General features: G+C 35.8%; 1 protein-coding gene across 17 annotated transcripts in view; it reads left to right on the top strand.

The window, feature by feature from the left end:
- Positions 1 to 20,783, top strand: part of PPFIA2 (PTPRF interacting protein alpha 2) — a 469,663-nt gene that overhangs the window by 87,196 nt on the left and 361,684 nt on the right. For 12 of the 17 annotated variants that reach the window (XM_055118486.1, XM_055118484.1, XM_055118483.1 and 9 more), the window contains one exon: positions 19,328 to 19,378. The exons of the other annotated variants lie outside the window; for them this stretch is intronic. In XM_055118486.1, coding sequence (XP_054974461.1) covers positions 19,328 to 19,378 — 51 coding nt within the window. The remainder of the gene's footprint in view (positions 1 to 19,327; positions 19,379 to 20,783) is intronic. 17 annotated transcript variants of the gene reach the window in all.

The raw sequence follows: 20,783 nt of genomic DNA, 5'->3' as shown, positions 1-20,783 counted from the left end.
TGTAACTAGATCAGTTTAGTTATTGAATCAGTTTTAAATTATATATTTGGAGCTAGGTATCTTGACTCTAATGCTCATATTTTAATATAGCTATACAACTCTACTTATGCATACTAATACTAAACTACATTCTACAAAGCTACAGTATATTGGAATTAACTTGGCTTCTTTGTTGCTTTTCTGATTGAAAATTTCTGGATAAATTCTCTCATTTTGGGAACATTGCTTGCTTATTCAGATAATTATATAACAGCACTGGGAATTAGGAATGAGGTCATGGAGTTGTCTAGGGAAATTGGAGTCAGGCAATACCAGCGCAAAACCACTTAGAAGAAGCAGAAATCAATTGATGCCTATTGGTGTTCATTTGAGCAGAAATACATGCTTTCTAAGGAAAACATATGTATGCATGTGTTTTTTCAGCTGTTATTTGTACTCAGAGGAAACTGGCCAAATAAAAATTTTCATAGATACATTATTTATAAGGAGATTTAGGAATATCATTTATATTTTATCATGTCTCTTCAAAGGGATGTTCTAAACTACCTTAACTATTAACAAAGCATTAGGTATAAATGAATTAAAATAATATGCTCATATATTTACTATATGGTCAGACATTTTTTTTTATTTTTTTTTAAATTTATTTATTTTTAATTAGAGAATCACTGTGAGGGTACAGTTACAGATTTATACACTTTTGTGCTTATACTTCCCTCATACAAAGTTTGGAACCCATCCCTTCACCAGTGCCCATTCTCCACCACCCGTAAACCCAGTGTCCCTCCCACCCTCCCCAATCCCATCTCCCCCCCACCCCACCCTGCCACTGTGGCAAGGCATTCCCTTCTGTTTTCTCTCTCTAATTAGCTGTTGTGGTTTGCAATAAAGGTGTTGAGTGGCCGCTGTGCTCAGTCTCTAGCCCTCATTCAGCCCGCAACTCCCTTCCCCCACATGGCCTTCGACTACAATGTAGTTGGTGATCGCTTCTCTGAGTTGCCCTTTCCCCGGAACGTGAGGCCAGCCTCGAAGCCATGGAGTCAACCTCTTGGTACTTATTTCTACAGTTCTTGGGTGTTAGGCCCCCACTCTGTTATTCTATATACCATAGATGAGTGCAATCTTTCTATGTCTGTCTCTCTCTTTCTGACTCATTTCACTCAGCATGAAACTTTTCATGCCCATCCACTTGACTACAAAATTCTTGACCTCCTTTTTTCTAACAGCTGCATAGTATTCCATTGTATAGATGTACCAAAGTTTCCTCAACCAGTCATCCGTTCTGGGGCATTCGGGTTTTTTCCAGATTCTGGCTATTGTAAACAGTGCTGCGATGAACATACATGTGCAGATGTTGTTTCGATTGTACTTTTTTGCCTCTCTGGGATATATTCCCAGCAGTGGTATTGCTGGGTCAAATGGGAATTCAATATCTAATTTTTTGAGAGTCGTCCAAATTGTTTTCCAGAAGGGCTGAACCAGTCGGCATTCCCACCAGCAGTGAAGAAGGGTCCCTTTCTCCCCACATCCTCTCCAACAGCGGTTGCTTTTGTTCTTTTGGATGTGTGCTAGTCTCTGTGGTGTGAGGTGGTATCTCAAAGTTATGGTCAGACATTTTTGAGGGACATTTTTTATCTGTTATAAAATATATCTCAGGTTATAAAGTATGAGTCATTCATATTCTGTGTGGTATTTTCCTTAGCCAAAATCACAGTGCTTTTTAAACACACTTCTGTGTCAATTTGACCAAATCATTCATATATAATTCCAAATAAATTCCTTTTTCTTGATCAGATTGCATATCTTCACTGATACATTGCTTCAAAGTATCAACACTCAATAATAAGCCTCTCCCACCCCCCTAAAAATTATTTTCTTAGACATTGAAGGAAACTTAAATACAGATTTCCCCTGCTATCCAAAAGCAAAGCAGGAGATGAAGTCACCAAGTGCTACTTAACAGTCTTTTATCAGTTTTTTTTAAAGCACACATCCAAAACAATAATCTAAATTTAGTAAGATGTATGTTTTCCTTATCTTTCCCTTTTCAGAGTGACTTTGGGGGGAGAGGGATGGGACTATGGAATTATTCACTGAATGTTACTCCTGATTAAGAATTACATATCTCTTTCCTGTGGCTGATTAAAGTTTGCTTTGAACTATTATCCATGCATAGGTGCTTGCTGGATTCAATGTAAGACATTTCCAAATGCAAATGTGTACGTTTAAAGAGTTAATAATAATCTTCCTTATGATGTATTTGTATAGGAGTTGCTTATGATCCAATAGAATCTTTTGAAATGCTTCACTTACTGTTAATGACTAATTACAGTAATTTGCTACCCTTTCCCTTGTGTTTTAGCTTTTAATGCTATAAAATAAAAGAATAATGTATAATGTGGAATTTTCTGCAACTGAAAACTGAGAGGCTACTTTTTGGTAGATATTTTTAAAAGGCCTTGCTTCTCCTAGACTAGCCAGTTACTCTAAGCATCTTTCATAGCTTATAGTTTTTTTAAGAATCATATTTGGGGCTGGAGCGATAGCACAGCCTTGCACGAGGCTGACCCAGGTTTGATTTCCAGCATCCCATATGGTCCCCTGAGCACCGCCAAGAGTCATTTCTGAGCGCAAAACCAGGAGTAACCATTGAGCATCACTAGGTGGTGGAAGCTCTGTGGCTAAAGAAGAGGAGTCTGTTTCAAAGATGAGATATTAATATAGTTCCTGTGATCCAGTTCAAGCCTACTTTGGCTTACATTTTAAATTTTCCCATGTGGTAGGATGAGGTAGATGGCTTTAAAATTCTACACTTTCCTTGAATGAATTAACGTTCAGGATTCACAATTTCTCAAGTACCCTAAACACTGTCATAAAGAATATTTGAACAAGTGTGTGGTATGCTTTGTTTATTTTTTTGTGTGTTAATAAGCAGAGAGATTATACACTATTAGAAGAAATGCAAAACAGAAATGGTGGAGAACTACATGGAAATTCTTAAAAAAATTAGAGATATAGATGCTATTGTATGTATGAATATTTATCCTCAAAGAGATTTTAGCACTTCCAACTTATTTGCAGCTTTATTGACAATAGTTAGATCATGGAAAAAAAACTAAATATTCTTAAGCTAGTAGATGAATAATAAAGAAGCATATCCACACAATAAACTAATATACAGATCTTAAAAGAAGGGACTTCTGCCATATGGCACAACATTAATACTTCGTGAAGACATGCAAAATAAAGTCCATCAGTCCTAGGGAAAATTCAGCAAGGTTACTCTATTATGAACCACAGAACTGTCAAAGCCACAGCAGCAGCACACACTAGTGTTACTTCAGTGCTCAGAGAGGTGGATATGTGTGTATGTATATATGTATATAACAAATAAGCTTGATGCCTATATATGAAATCAATAGATATAAATTTTGTTATATTGTATCCCAGATACACTTTGTAGCATTTTGCCTGGAGGTAGTTAAACTGTGTTTTGCAGTCTATGAAGATAGCTCACAGGGATGAGGCATTTGACCTGCATGTGTTAGGACCTAAGTTTTATCCCTGACACTGCATGGTCCCTGAAGCACTGCGAGGTATGGCCTTAGTGACCCCCAGCAACTCTGGGCCCAAGTACTGGACCATGTATCCTATATAGCTTGTCAGGGTATAGTTACTATTTTGCCCCAAATGCTTTGTTGTATATTATTTTTCTCCAATACTATAGATCCTGTGTTAAGCATATTTACAATAAGAAAATATTTAGAAAAAAAGAAGTAAATTTTTACAACCATATTGCAGGGCCCAGTATATTTACCAATTCTGGCAGAAACCTTTTTTTTTTTTTTTTACATTTTTCAATGATCTAATTTAGCTTCTTGCTTGTGAATTTGAAGATATTTTTCACAATAACGTGACCTTTTCAACAATAACTTCCTGATCCTTGCACCAAGCAAAAATTCATTATTCCAATTCTATTCTTGATCACTCATTTACGTATTGTGGCCACACCTGACAGTGCTCAGGTCTTATTTCTGGCTCTGCTCAATGATCACTTCTGTGGGTGGTCAGGGCATTGGGGATCAAACCCAGGTTGTCAGCATCATATAAGGCAAGTGCCTCATAAGCTGTGCTAAATTTCCGTACCTGATCACAATTTTTTTATGGGCTGGAGCGATAGTACAGTGGTTGGGCGTTCGCCTTTCACGTGGCCAACCCGAGTTCGATTCCTCCACCCCTCTTGGAGAACCCGGCAAGCTACCAAGAGTATCGCGCCCTCACGGCAGAGCATGGCAAGCTACCCATGCCTATTGGATATGCCAAAAACAGTAACAATAAGTCTCTCAATGAGAGACGTTACTGGTGCCCGCTCGAAAAAATCGATGAGCAACGGGATGACAGTGACAGATTACAATTTTAATATTGAGTTTATTGCAGCTACATTGTACATTCAGAATCTACAATCCAATTGGGGGATGTTGGAGGCAATGGAAGAGTGATCAGCCACAGGCAGACCTTACATTGTCGGCTGGGTATTAGTAAATGTCAAGTATGTTGGAGCAAATGTGTCTGTCCATGCTGGACACAGTAACTCAGTGGCTACAGTACTTTTCAATGCCATGCACAGTGGACTAGTATGGTACTGTTGCTGGGGACTCTGCATTTTTTCTGGGTGACGTTAAGAGACAAATTTAAATTCTTTGCACTGCATTGATCCTGAGACAGCATTGTGACCCCTTTGGAATTCTTACTAGACTGTGTAATATTCTCAGCTGCTTTGAGGAAGAAGAAATGAATAGTAAAATGCATATTCCAAAAATATTAAGGGAAGAACGGATATGAATATAAAATATTCTAATTCAATCTCAGCACATCAAAGTATATTTTAAATGTTGAAGCTTCGTTTGCAGTTTGCTTTTTTAATGTGATCAGACAGAGGAAACAAAACTGCATAAAATATGAACTGACTATAGAATACTGTTTCATTAACTTCAAATTTCCAAGTTGGAAGACTTGCATTTTATGTTTTTCAAAGTTAATCTAATAATATTGTATCAATGCATTTTATGCTTCAACTTAAGCCTATTTCATTTCTATTCATCTAATAGGATTTTTAGAATATAATATTGCAAACATATATTTATATGAGAACTCTAGTGACATCAAAGCTCAATGTAACTGTTCAGAAGGAAAATTTCAATTTCCTATTGTAACTTCCAGTTAATGTTTTAATTGCTTTGTATTATTTCGGAAGCAGAACAAATAAGAATTATGTTTGAAGTTTACTTCTTGTAATAAAGATCTTAATGAAAATTTTTCCCCTGAAGAAGTAGAAAGGCAAAAGGATAGCTTTACATATTTTATAGATTCAAATCAGGCATTTTTCTTGAAAAATTTTGTATATAATGTTAGTCATAGTTTTATTTTTGCTTGATCTTGATTTGTTTTTTTGGGCCGCACCTGGCATTCTGATCAAACCTGGGTTAGTTTCACAAGAGACAAACTCTTTAATGCTTATACTATCTCTCTGACTCAATAGTTACTATATTTTAAATTTATTTATTTCAAATTCTCATTTTCCCTCTTGGTTCTTCTTGATTCCTTTGGACTATTTCCCAAATTAAATTATGAACATGTAATACTTAATATTGATCTAAGAATACTATCTATGCCAAACATTTCTGATATTGTGGTCTTAACTGAATTTGAAAATGTTTCATCTGATTTCTTGCCAATTTCTCGTGAGTGTTTTTAAAAATTATGTTAATTGGGCTGCTACTTAAAATCTAGTAAGAGCTATTTGTTGTTGTTGTTGTTTGGGTCACACCCGGCAATGCTCAGGGCTGACTCCTGGCTCTGCACTCAGGAATTACTCCTGGCGGTGCTCAGGGGACCATACGGGATGCTGGGAATCGAACCCCGGTCGGCCACGTGCAAGGCAAACGCCCTCCCCACTGTGCTACCACTTCAGTTCCATGGAGCTAAATCTTATTAGAAATATTTCTCTATATTTTTTAACAAATTGTGTTGTTTTGTTATTTCACAAGCAGTTTTTCCTTGCACTTATTTATAAGTCAGAAGTATTGTCAGTGGAGTTGCAGATAATGAGGGCCATAGATAAGTTGTATTTATTCTTTCCTTTAAAAACTTCACCTCAGACAGAATAATCTCCAGTTTCTTAAACTCTGAAAGTATTTTAAACTATCATTTACTGAGTGAAAAACAAAAGCTCATGTTTTCAATGATAGGCTACTGCAATATCCCCTAGTAGTTTACTTGTCTTTTTGTATCAGAAGAAGGGACCAAGCATCATATAATTGAAGCTTTAATTTGTAAATTGATTGAGTTCATTGTAATAGGATCTCTGACTCTTGTTTTTTCTTTGTTTGGGGCCCCACCCAAGGATACTTAGGGACAGCTGTCTATGCTCTGCTTAGGGGTCACTCCTGGATGTTCTGGGGAAGAATACCTAGATTGAATCCTAGGCAATTCAACATCTAGGAATGAATCCGGGGCTCCCACGTACAAACGAGGCCCTTGAATGACCTCTATAGCCCCAAGAGCCTCTGATACAACAAGCAAAAAATGATGTGTAAATGTCCCAGGAATTATATATATATTATGTGTTATAACATTCTATCATTTTTTTAAAATTTAATTTAATTTAATTTTATTGCTTTTTGCTTTTTTGGTCACACTCGGCGATGCTCATTGGTTACTCCTGGCTCTGCACTCAGGAATTATCCCTGGCAGTGCTTGGGGGACCATATGGGATACTGGGAATCGAACCTGGATCGGCCACATGCAAGACAAACGCCCTACCAGCTGTGCTATCACTTCAGCCCCAATCTTATCATCATTTAAGTCTTGGCTCTTTCCTGTCAGTTGCAAATGTACATTTCTGATAGGCTTAATGCTGCCCAATGTGGGTCATGTGCAAAGTCAGTATAGATTAAGAGATAAAAATCTGTGTAGCTACATGCTATGAAATTAATCCAATCAATGATCAATCTCTGCATCACAAAATTGTTCAATTTTTAATAGCATTCTAGCACTGTTGTTCTGTTGTTCATCAGTTTGCTTGGGCAGGCACCAGTAACGTCTCCATTGTGAGTCTTGTTGTTACTGTTTTTGGCATATCCAATACGCCACGGTAGCTTGCCAGGCTCTGCCATGCGGGCGGGATACTCTCGGTAGCTTGCTGTGCTCTCTGAGAGGGACAAAGCAAAGAAATTGAATGCGGATCAGCCACATGCAAGGCAAATGCCCTACCTGCTGTGCTATTGCTCCAGTCCTCAATTTTTAGTAGTAAAAATTAAAACTTACATATTTAAGGTGTCACTAATGAAAACTTATAACAAAGCCATGCTTAAAAACTATGGGGCTAAGGAGGTAAATTATGTATTTAGGATCTAAATTTTTAAGAAATATATGCTCAAAATTTATGCACTGTAGCACTATAGTCCCATTGTTCATCGATTTGCTCAAGTGAACACCAGTAACGTCTCTATTGTGAGACTTATTGTTACTGTTCTTGACATATCAAATACTCCATGGGTAGCGTGCCAGGCTCTGCCATTTGGGTGGGATACTCTCTGTAGCGTGACATGCTCTCCTAGAGGGACAGAGGAATCGAACTCAGGTCGGCTGCATGCAAGGCAAATGCCCTACCCGCTATGGTATCAATCCTAAAATTAATCTGTGTTGGGGTGTTCAAATAGGTTTTAAGGAACTTTAATCTGTGTTCATAGCCTATTTCTACTTTTCTCATGTGTTTCAGCATGTTACCAATTTCATGGAGAATAACAAGTAATATTAATACTTATTATTTCTTATCAAATAAACATGAAATATAATGAGTATCATAAGATTTCTTAGATGGGTCACAGTTCATTGACTTATTTAATATAAGAAATTTAAGACAGTTAGCTCTAAATCACACACCTAGGCAGAATTTAAACTGAAGTTGTGCTTTTTACCCTAAAATATTTCTCTCTTCACAGGTTTTTGCATTTGACAGACTTGAGGTAGAATCAAAGGGCTGCTGGCTGTCCTTCAGGCTCTTTGTGTTAAGAATAAGAATTAATTATTATCATTCTTGCCGCTCAGACATTCAGTAATAGTCATCTCAAAGATAAGTTTCTTATTGGCTGCCTTATAAACCTATATATAAATGGAATGCAAATCTATTAATATAGAATAATGCATACTTCAGAGTAATTCCAAGTGCTGTCAGCTTTATTCATTCCCTGGAGGAGGACCCATGTGAAGCTAAATTCAACATTAATTTATCAAATTCATTAACAGTTATTAGTCATGCTCAGTTATTCTGGGGCTATGAGAGTGTGACACTGGGCTGATTTAGTCCTTAAATGAATGGCAAAGACACAGAGTAGAATCGACCTTATAAATGAGAGTCAGAGTTGTGATGTAGCAGGGAGAAAGAAGCCCTGGAAGGAACAGCATAGCCATTACCCTAGCCACAGGACACAGGGAAGTCTCCTGAGAGGAGGAGATGATTGTGTTAAGTCTCAAAGGGTGAGGAAGATTTATTGGAGGAGGAGGCTGGCTTTCTAGGCAAGAGGAACAGCAGTACAGAAGCTTAAAATCAAGAAAACATGACACAGAAAACAAGTGCCGGGTTTATTATACTAGAAGTATAAAATTTACTTGAGAAGGTAAACAAAGTCAAGTGAGTGTGAAAAGTAGTACAGAACTAAGTCATGAAAAAACTCATCCAAAAGAGTTTATATACTTTTCCTTCCTGGAAAAAAATGGGGACCTTATGAAGAGTTTTATGAACAGGATTAGCTTATTTATATTTGAAACTTCCCATTTTGAAATAGTGCTTCTCACTGAAAAATTCCTCAGGAGTCTAAAACATTGTGTTTCAAACAAGTTCACAGGAAACATTGAGGCTACTGATTCTCAGGACATACTTTAAAAAATTACCATGTTTAAGGTAATGTCTTTAACAATGATGTTGATATGTATTGGTCTTGATCTATGTAGTTACTTCCCCTCATCATCGCCAAAGTGCCAAGAACACACCTACACATGCTTCATTGTCAGCTGTAATATCGGATTTCCCCTCTTTGGCCTTCTCAGTTTGTACTCCAGTGCCCAGAGTTCATCAGTTCCTATTATTAATAACCTTTGTTTTTTGTTTCTTTACACACAACAGATATGGAGAATCATCTGGTGCTTGACCTTCCTCTTATTTATTTCACTCAACCGTTTGCCCTCCAGTTCCAAATTGAAGTTAGAGCACACTGCGCTGGTTTCGTCTTTCTTAAGCTGCGTAGTATTACATTGTGTATCTGTATCACAACTTCTTGATCAGTTTTTCTGTTGATCATTTGGTTTTGTCCATATCCTGGTTGTTGTACTCATCATCACTGCAATGGTCATAGATGGTGTTTATATCTTCTTGGATTCCTATTTTGGGATTTTCGTTTTTGGATTCCTGTTTCGGGGGTAGATGCCAAAAAGTAGAATCACTGATTGTAAGCTAGCTAGATTCTCATTTTTTTTTCTAAATCTTCATACATTTTTTTTTTCATATACACTGAACAAGGTAACATTTCCCACCCTGAGTGAATGAGAATTGCTTTTATACCACATTCTCACCAACTTTGTTTCCAGTACTTTTTTGGAAAACAATCTCACATGTAGGGTGTGAGATGATATCTCATTGTTGTTTTTGTTTATATTTACCTGATAATTAAAAATGATGAAAACTCTTCCCCCCATATTTTTATTAGTAATCTATGTGTCCTTTTGATGGAGGTGATTTGTTTTATGGAAGAGGATGTGTTCTCTCCCCATTTCTTGATTGGATACTTGGATTCTTTGTTGCTGAATATTCTGAGTGCTGTATGCACTTTTGATAACTGGCTCTTTATCTGGTGTTTTGTGTGCAGATATCTTAACCCATTTGGTAGGGTATTTTTAATTTTAACCATTGTACTTAGTCTCAGGCCACAATTTAGAGTCACTTCTCTGAGAAGAGATCAGATGAAGGTGAGACTAGAAATAACCACTGTGATAATCACTGTCATCCTGTTGCTCATCGATTTGTTTGAGCGGGCACCAGTAACATCTCTCATTAAGAGACTTATTGTTACTGTTTTTGGCATATCCAATATGCTCCGGTAGCTTGCTAGGCTCTGCCACAGAGGCTCGATACTCTCGGTAGCTTGCCAGGCTCTCCGAGAGGGGTAGAGGAATCGAACTCGGGTCGGCCTTGTGAGAGGCGAATGCCCAACCACTGTGCTATCGCTCCAGCCCGAGACTAAAAATAAGAATTCAAAAAAGATTGTTGAAAGTTAGGGTGGGAGAAAATAATAAATTGAGCCTTTGAGGCTCATTTGAGTTAGTAGAATGGATAAGGGTTTAATCCTTAGCACTTTGTATTGTCTGCTGAGCCCACTAGGAGTGATCCCTGAGTGAAGGTCCAGGAATAAGTGCCAAACACTACTGGGTGTAGCCCTAAACAAATAAAAAACTAAATAAGTATATAAACAATATGGGGCTTTGAGTTGAAGTAGTGAATGGATAACTATTGAAGAAGGTTGAACTGAGCAGGAATCATTGATTAACTTGGAATACGCATTCTAAAGTTATGGGAGACTATTGACTTCTGGAAATCTAATTGGGTCACTTGTTGGAGAAGAAATTGAATGGGAGGCAAATTGCAATAATATGGCAGAGGAGGAAAGGATATGCTGTCTGATTTGGACAAAATTGAATTTAAGATAACAAGGATACATCATTGTGTAAAAGTTGGCCAAAAAGAGTTGAATGAGAGAGAGTCGGAATTTAGCAAAATTTTGCCATTATACTCTCATCATAGAGGAGGGAATGAACAAGTAAAAAGCAGTCACATAATTCTTCCAATAGAAAAGATTTTTAAAATTTAAAACCTCACATTTCCTTGGAATTTTATTTATACTACTTGATTCAATGCAACAATTATACATTAATGTCTTTGATGACTAAGATTTTTTTGATAGGTTTGAATTTTGAGAAGATTTAAAAATCATATATATATAAATTTTTTCTTTTTTGCTAGATCCACTTCTGCATTTCAGTCAGTAATATTATTTTTCCAATCATAGACTATTAGCATCACTTTAGAAAACTGCTTGTAAATTTATTCATGCCTTTCATAAATATTGAATATGCATGTTTTCCCCCAGAAGACTATGTGACATGTCACAAAGTCCTTTCCATTTTTTTTCACACCACCACTCATTCAAGAGAGCATTACTTGTTTAAAAGCTTCATTTCAGGCAGTCATTCTAGATTTAAACCCTTAAAGACTATACCACCTTTTTCAAAGCTCTTAAATTCTTAAGGTCTTTTTATCATTTTTAAATGATAGAAATAATCACTGTTAAAAGAACTATGATTCTATTTAATACTGCTGTGGAGCTCTTAGCCTTAACTTGCTGTCTGGTACAATACATGGTCAATGACTATTATTTGCTATGTCAACCAATCATGTTCCTGGGATCAACTTACCAGGTATGTATTCCAAACTTATTGCAATTCTAGCAATGAAACATTTATAACTTAATTTTATGCTGCAATGTTAATCATATAATCTCTTACGGTTTTCCTGTTTTGCTTCTCAGAAATCTTCATTTTGTTCTGCAAATGGATATTTCCTTAGCACTGAAAGATAGTTGAAGTACTAGGGTTCCCAGACATAATTTTCAGTATGGTGTCCTGTGCTTCTTCTGTATCCAATTTATGTGTAAAATACAAGCTTGTCTGACATTCTAACTCCCCAATAGACTCCCTACCAGAACTCTTTAAAGGTTGTGATCTTAACATTGTCATCACCTGGTTCTAGTGGCCAACATAGGACTCTAAGCTCAAACTGTTCTATTTGTTTTGTTTTACTTGTGGACCACACCTGGCAATTCTCAGGGCTTTTTCCTGCCTCTGGACTTAGCAATTCTTCATGGCAGTGCTTAGGGGAACATAAGGGATGCTGAAGATTGAACTAGGATCGCTATGTGTTGGGTAAGTACTCAACCCAAAGTACTCCAGCCCACAGATAGCAGTGCTGCTGACATAGCACTGTTGTCCCGTTGTTCACCTATTTGCTCGGAGGGCACCAGTAACGTCTCCATTGTGAGACTTGTTGTTACTGTTTTTGGCATATTGAATGGGCCATGGGGAGCTTGCCAAGCACTGCCGTGTGGGCAGGATACGCTTGGTAGCTTTCCGGGCTCTCCAAGAGGGATGGAGGAATCAAACCGGGTTGGCTTCATGCAAGGCAAACGCCCTATCCACTGTACTATTTCGCAAGTCCAGCCCAGAGATACATTTTTTTAAAAGGACTGAACGTGTTATTCAAGGGGGGACAGGGGGCGGGAAGTCAGTTTGTGCTGTAATATGTTCAAAATAAAAGTGTAGCTAATATCCTTTAAAAAATAATTAGTATGTAGGATGCTTTCCATAGGGAAGACACTTTATAAAATCTGTGTATTTCCCACTTGTTCTCTGCCTCCCAAGAAATTTACCCTTTAAAGTTGCCAGGGAAACACAAACAGCTAAAGTCTGGTAGAGGAGGAAGATCCCTCATTAACAAACTCAGCTTCGTTATTTGGATGCTTGCCTCAAGTAGCTGCTGTTCTGTGGCCAACAGAAAAAAACAATTTTTTCCCATTGAGCATGATGTGAAAAGCTGAATGATTTTTTTTCCTGATGTGTCTTCTGACTATTACTCATTCCCAGTATTGGGCTCTTATAAACTAGGAGTTGTTATGTTAAAAATAAACATTCATCTCAGCTAAATTCATTGGAACTGTTTATTAATGCTAAGCACATGGTTTATAAAAATTTCAAGAATTGACATATTGATTTTACAGCATTTAAGGTAGCACGTCTTTAATCCAAAATGTGGACAGTATTTCACCAGAAAATTCATTTAATGTATTGTCTATTGTCTGTTAAATCATTTTTATTTATTGGTTTCTGATAAACTTAAAAACCTTTGGATATAAGGAGTTCATTGCTTTCATATGAGATAATGCAGAGTTAAATGCCTCTTCCTTTAGGGGGGAATGTCTCAGTGATATATGATGAGATGGAAAATTCATACAGCTTGAAATTATAATCTCCTGAATATCAAAGTTTCTATCTGGCATTCACCAGCTGTGTGACCTTTGGCAAATCATTTATTAGTTTGTTCTTTCAGGCATTCTATAAAAATTTGTTGTGTAAATATCCCCTTCAACCATGTTTTTATAACCTTATTTTTTAAATACCACGTTAGAATATTTTATAAAAATATTCTATACCAAATTACTGCATTCATTAATTCATTCATTCATTCACAAAGTATACTTGGCATGCTGACCTAGAGGCTGATGAAAGTTGTTTACTTCCTGCTGAATCTTGACATTTTATCTTAAACTCTGAGTGATTATTTCTGGGGTGTAGAGAGTGACTCTGAAATCTAGCTGTTGCTAGTATTCATTCATTTTTTTTGATCTGTCAAACAACTCATACCTCTATAAAGTATTCCTTTCTTAAATACCCTGCTATCATATTTTTGTTTTTCATTTGTATATTGATATCTTTATCTATATAGGGACAGGCTTAGAGTCAGTCTTCTGAGAGTTTCACACAGACTGTGCTATGAATTAAGTAAATGACTTAAATAGGAGATTTTTGAGGGTAAAAACTTCTTAAGGAACAGGAAACACATGTGCAAAGGCCCTGAGAAAACAGTCATATTTGGACTGTTTAGGAAAAGAAGTGGGACCAGCGTCACTGGATTGATACCCAAGAAATAAATCATGATAAAGATATTAATCAGAGATACGGGCAAATCACAGATAGCATTGCAGGATACACTGGTACAATTGTAATCTAATTTAATATTTATATCACTAGGAAACTTGGATTAGAAATCTAAATAGTATTTTGAGTCAATATTTCTGACTTATAAAGAATATATGGGGGAGAAGCAGATAGAGAAAAAATACAGGAACAACAGAAGGACCTTTTTTTAATACTAGGCGACAAATATTGTTAATATAGTTTAAGGAGTTCAGATGGTAGGATTGTAGGAAGTAAATATTTACATTCAAAATCCCAAAGCCTTAGTACTTTCAAGGGCCAGCCTGGACTTCACTGTATCACTGTATCACTGTCATACCATTGATCATCTGCTTGCTCGAGCGGGAGCCAATAACATCTCTATTCGTCCTAGCCCTGAGATTTTAGCAGCCTCTCTTTACTCGTTCTTCCCAGTGGTGCCACATTGGAGGCTCTTTCAGGGTAAGTGGAATGAGACTCATCATTGTTACTGTATTTGGCATATGAATACGCCACGGGGAGCTCGCCAGGCTCTGCTGTACTGGCAGGATGCTCTCAGTGCCTTGCCAGGTTCTCTGAGAGGGAGAACTAGGCTATAAGAGGTCATATAGCTGCAAATGCAGCTGTGCACTTCTGGGAGCTTTGTTTTGTAGCCTCTAGATCTTGACCATTGATGGGATTACAGGGTGCAGTTTGTGGGTGTGGCTGCCAAGCTACTGGAAAATGGGTCTGGGTGGAGGAGGCCCAGTCCCAATCCGAGCAGGATTGTAGATCTCAGCCCCGACTCCTACACTGGGTACTGGGTTCCTCTGCTGGTTCCTTCATGCGTTAGGCTTGCACGAATGTGTGGAGAGTGGCCTTGAGCATGGCTGTGGCTGGGTTCTGGAGGTCTTGGCTGCCGTGGTTCTTCTTGGGTGGGGAGGGAAACTTAACTTACCCCACTACGAGGGGCCGCGTGAAGACAGCCAGTAGCAGGGGCAAGAGACTCTGCTTGGACTTAGTTTTTTGTTTGTTTGTTTGTTTTAATCACATGAGTGGAACTTTCCAATATTGAAAAAAAACTTTCCGAACACAATTTATGCTGAGGACTAGCCAATATCCTCCCTTCCTCCTTGGTCAGGAAAGTGAAATTTCTATTTTCTGAACATATATTTTAACAATAATTTTATCTAATTAAAAATCCTAGTTAATATTTTATTTGTAGTTCGTGATGATACATGTAATGGAGGCTATGTAACTCTGAAATTAAGCAACAGAAACTTCCTGAGCAGTGGTTTTTGAGCATGTGTCTGACTGGCTTGCCATACTTCCGTAGACTGGACTGGAGGAAAGAGAATGAGTTAAAGTGAATTTAAAGGGCTTATGACACATGCAGTATAAGCAGTATCACTCTAGTTTCAACGTCTCATACCCTTAGAAGGGACTGGATTAGGGTAATAAAAATAAGGGGCAAACTTGAGTCACTCATTTCCAGCTGGATTGTGGAGTTGCCATCCTTGCTCTTTCTGGAATCTAAGAGTAATGTACCTACTTCTCAGCATCCTTTCAGGATCATGCATATGTAGGATCATTCCTGAATGTGATTCTTCACCACCTACCCGACTGAATGAGTCCTGCCTTAAATCTTCCACTGGTTTTGCCATAATAGTGACTTATTTCTAGCCTCATGGGACTGTACTGAGTTGGGTAGACCAGATGACAGACAACAAAAATAATGAAGTGCTCTGAGGGGGAGACAATTTTATAATGCAACCAATCCATTTGTTTGTTTCCTTGGGGCCACATCCAGTGGTTCTTGGTGTTTAGTCATGGCTCTGCACTTGGAAATCATTCCTGGTGGGCTTTATATCCTGAAGATGAATTTGGGGTAGGGAGAAGTCAGGTCTAAAATATATTTTTCATTGGTGGCAGTGCAAAAACCTATTTTATTTTGGGGGAATTCACAGGACATCCACCTGAGAGTAAGAGCAGCAATAATTTAGTCTTACCATGATGTTCCATTTAAGTATGTGCAAGATTAGGAGCTTATGTCAAGGTAAGACTGTCCCTCTATAACTGCTACTAAAGTAACAGATGTGTAGTCATACAATATTATCTTATAAACCTGTTTCTTCATTGCTTCTAATGATGTGAAGGTCATATGAAAATTTTACTTTTTAGAGAAAATACTTTGTGAGGTCAAAAATGGTTAATACATATAAAACATTAAAGAGTGTCTGATATATTGTAAATATTTGATAAGTAGTAGCTATTTGATTAGCTATTAAATATAAATACAAATTTATGAAGTTACTTATAAATGGTCAAATTTCATAGCCTAGTAAAAATTACTTTATGCTGAATGCTTTAATCAAGCAGATAACATCATTATCACAGTAAATTAAACTTTCAAGGAAGTCATGGTGTATTTTTAGATGCCTTCTTTTGCTCTTATCAGTATAAAAAGACATTTAAATAGCATGATAGATTTTGTTAAGGATTTCAATTTGTCCTTGTAGATAAAGAATCAACAATGATCAAGAAGATTGACCCATTTTTAGTTAAGTTAGAAATCCTCAAAGAATGTGTATTTCTTCTATTAATTTTAAAACATCAATCATTCATGTACATTGTGCTCGTTATTCACACCTTAAGCATTCCCTTTTTTATCACTGATGGATAAGCCATGTCAACATGGGTACTATCCAAGGGGAACACTCTTTTTCATCTTGTACTCAAAATAGAACATAAGCTTAGAAACTGATTTATATTGAATAAACAGAATGAGAATGCAAATTTATGTTGTTAAGAACTGAGTTAATAGTTTGCTTTTTACTTCAATGCATTGTATTCCATAAATATTGCTTTCTTCCATCTTTTAATTTACAATTTTGCTTTATTTTTCTCAATATAGCTCATCAGAAAATACTTGTAATTTTGGAAATATGGCATTAAAGTTATTTATGATATTAAAAAATTGTTAGAACTTTAAAAATGTGATAAATTCATCAATTAAATTGATAAAATACTTTTAGTGAATTTCTCTATTATGACAGTGATACAGTGAATACAGTGAATCTTTTGAAAACCCCATCATAAATTCCATTGTTGCATAATTTTTATGCCATTGAGTGATAAGACATGTGCTAACACAAAGTGTCATTAACACCATTTTCTTTCCTTTAAAATGTACTTGTAATTTAAATAAAATCATTTTTGTCATGATCATATTCTTATAAAATGAGGGGTTATTAAATTTATATTGAGATTTATAAAATCTACAAAATTATATGTATCTACATGTTTATCTACATGTTAATTCTATTTTCTAGTTTATATGTATATTTCATGCTTTAGTTATATAATTTACTTAGATGATTTACTATAAATGTTAAGTATATGTGAATTAAATATTTCAGGTGATTTGTTCATGTCATGGTTGATGTTAGAATAAAGAAATTCAACTGGGAAGTGGGGAGGGTATTTTACTAATAATAGAGTTAATGTGGACACATTAATCAGGATATCTTATGTATATTGTTCTTTTGGTTTGGGGACCATACCTGCAGGTACTCAGGGCTTACCAATGGCTCCGAGCTCTGGGATTATGCCTGGCCCCAATCATTGCTCCCTAGAGGGTTCTTGTGATTGAACCTAGTCTGCTGAATGCAAGGCAGATGCTCTACCCATTGTACCGTCTCCATCCCTGTTATCTTAGTTTTTATGAGACAGAGACTTAAATTTCAGGTATGTATACTATCTAATTAAAACACTTCTCAGTGACAGCTTTATGGATTGAACTCAGACTCTACCATCTTCACTCTTCTAGAATTTATGTTACCATGGTTCTCTGGCAGATTCTTACGACATGAAGCAATTTTCATGTCTCTATTTAGAATTGGGGAGTAGTTGTTTCTCAAAGGGATGCTGGGTAGGAGAAGTATTTTATTTAACATATTCATTAGACAGAAGAAAATCTATCTTCCTTGCAATTGTTTCTTGTGATGCCTTGTCACTTAAGGTTTTTAATAAAATATGCATGTAAAAATTCACTGCCCCATTGAATCTAATTAAAGTCAACTTCTTTTGATGGAAATGTCTTAATCACATCATTCCCTCTTGATCCTTTTAATATCTCTTCCTTTACAATTTTCTTTAGTTATACAGTTTATACAAATAATTACTAGAAATATTATTATTATTATTATTATTGAAATAGCAAATAAATATGTTCTGTGTGAAGTAATAGCTAAATCTTCTAATTAAGACTAAGGTATTGACTATTTTTTTTTGATCCCAGTATTTCTTTCTTTCAAACTTGATTCCTTATTTGTTTATCTTTGATTTCTTATTGTAGGTTTTTGTTATCTCATCTCTGTCATTACAGATAGCTTTGAAACAACAATGAGAAGTATCACAGAAAAGTAATTTTTTAGTGAAAGATGTAACTTTTCAATATAGTCCCAAACTACCATTTGGTGGCCTTTGCGTACTTACTTGTCTTGTTTATTGGTATATGAGTGATTTAAAAATTGATTTTACTCCTATACTAAATTCTTCCCCACATGGGAGTTCCTTTTCCTTTCTCTTCTACTTTCCAATACATTTTTCTTTACTTTCTAAAAAAAATTAAATCAAAAAATTAAACCAGTCATAAATATTAAAAGATAAAATATTTTATTATAAAACATATGCTTCTGGCTTCTTTGGGATACCTTGATTATTGGCACTGGTACTAAAGGCTTACAATTGATAAGACAATGCCAGGATTATAAACAAGTGCCCTACTTGTCATGTTTATTTTTATGATACCTTTCACAGGTCTGATCGTTATTTAGATATTTAACTCAAGCTATACTTTGGGATGTATAGAACACTCTTCTCAGGATCAGAGATACAGTACAACGGGTAAGGCATTTGTCTTGAACATGGCCAACCTTGATTCTATACCCAGCATCTCATATGGTTCTTTGTGCCCAACGGGAGTGATCCCTGAGCTCAGAACCAGGAGTCTTATGCCCTGAGTACAGAACACAGAAGAATTTTTCTCCCCACATCTTTGTATTTCCTTTTCCAGGTGTATATCAACAAAATATACTATAGATAATTACAATATTTCATTGGTGATGTATTTTCTATCAGTATTATTCTTCCAAATGTTATGTTAAATTACTGTTTTATTTAATTATATTTTTTCTCTTCTTCCATAACTTTCGTTTCATAGAGAACAAAAGTATCTGTTCTCATCTAGAGCCATTTTCTTTGCATAATTTAAAATAACAAATATGTTTAGGGGTATATATATATTCACAAATATATATTTCTACTACTGTACAGACTTGAAGAAAATATGCAAAGCTATATGAATAGCTAAATTACATTGTGTAAGACTGTCTAAAGAATATATGTAGAGCGCCCTGACTTTGTATCCCAAAATTACACGGTGGGACTGGGAAATTTTGCATGATGTTAAGTAGCATTTTACAATCAACACCTCTCCCCTTTTCAGGATATCGAATCCCTAGGAGGGCTGACTGGTTCTAAGGGGGCTGAGCCACCGGTAAGTTAGATTCTTCATTAAATTTAATTATTGACAAATTTGAATTCTGTGTACACAAAGTGATCCATATATAATTAGTTTTTGAAATTTAGTTAATGCTAAGTGTAAACTTCTTTTGAAGTGTTATTTGGTAACTTAGAAGTTTCAGTATCTTCTAAAATTAATTCCCATGTATTGACATTAGAAATATAAATAAATTTTTAGTAGAATATACAAATATTTGTGCCTTAAAGGCTTAATGGCTATTCTAAAGTTAACATCTTTTTGAACTGGAGTGTTTGCTATTTTAACTATGTTTATATGTTTGGGTGGCAATATGTTTACTAGTTACTGGGAAAATTATTTTGTCAGCTCATAATATCAGTAGTGCTGATGCTTAAGTTATTGTTTCCTACATTAGTTAGGCACTATTAGACAATTAGCAATGGTGTTCTAAAGTTTTTAAATTTTATTATTTTTAAGCATTAATAAGAGATGGATAATCTAGTATGGGAACATCTTAGTCTTTCATAAGATCTGACTTAAGAAAATGTAATTAAAATAACATTTCTGTGAGTTCATGATAGAGATAAAATATGTTCATGTTATATATGTAAGGATATAAGATTAGTTGATCTCATCAAATAGCACATACGTTTTTTTCTCAGTTTGCACTTAGTACAGTATACTTTAATGCAGAACTCTCAGCGTCCAGTGTTAATTATTCTCACTAATACTTTAACTGGGAATCTTGGTCAGTAATGGAATCACATTACTACTGCAGTGAAACAGCAGTCTTTCAGTTGTAGCCTTTCCTGAATCCTTCTCTTTTTCTCATGATATGATCCAACCTGTTCAGATTGCTTCTGGAAAAAGGCTAACTTGTAGATTCTGGTGCTGCCTTTTATTTTCACTGTCAAAATTTATATAGGAATTTCTTTTTCCTCTTCAAAGTGCTGCTTATTTTTATCTTCTGAACCTATTATATTGCAGCATAAGGCAAGATGCAAGTATATAGTAAAGCATTTATGGCTAGCCCTAATGGAGGTGGAGTAGGTGACGAACCATATATTTGGATGACTAAGTAGATGTTCATATATATATATGTACCATTCAGCTTTATATATACAAATATATGTGTGTGTATATATGTATATATGTATGTAACATTCAGCTTTTATTAGAGAAGAAAATTCTTTTCCTCTAACATGCCACCTCACCTGCACACTGACTTTTGAAAACCTTTTACAATTAGAAAACATGGTTTTGAAAGGATTTGTTCCTTGTTCAAAACAAAATTAAATATTTCTTATCTGTTAGTAGTGATAAAAGTGTTATCTATTCTATGTTATCTAAAAAGTGTGAGATATTTTATTATATCCCTTATCTATTTATGGAAAAAGCTGTGGATATAGAGGTTCATGTG

This window comes from Sorex araneus, chromosome 10 (genome assembly GCF_027595985.1).
Source record: "Sorex araneus isolate mSorAra2 chromosome 10, mSorAra2.pri, whole genome shotgun sequence".
NCBI lineage: Eukaryota > Metazoa > Chordata > Mammalia > Eulipotyphla > Soricidae > Sorex > Sorex araneus.
Note: the sequence above shows the minus strand (reverse complement) of the source record. Positions and strands in the feature narration are given on the sequence as shown.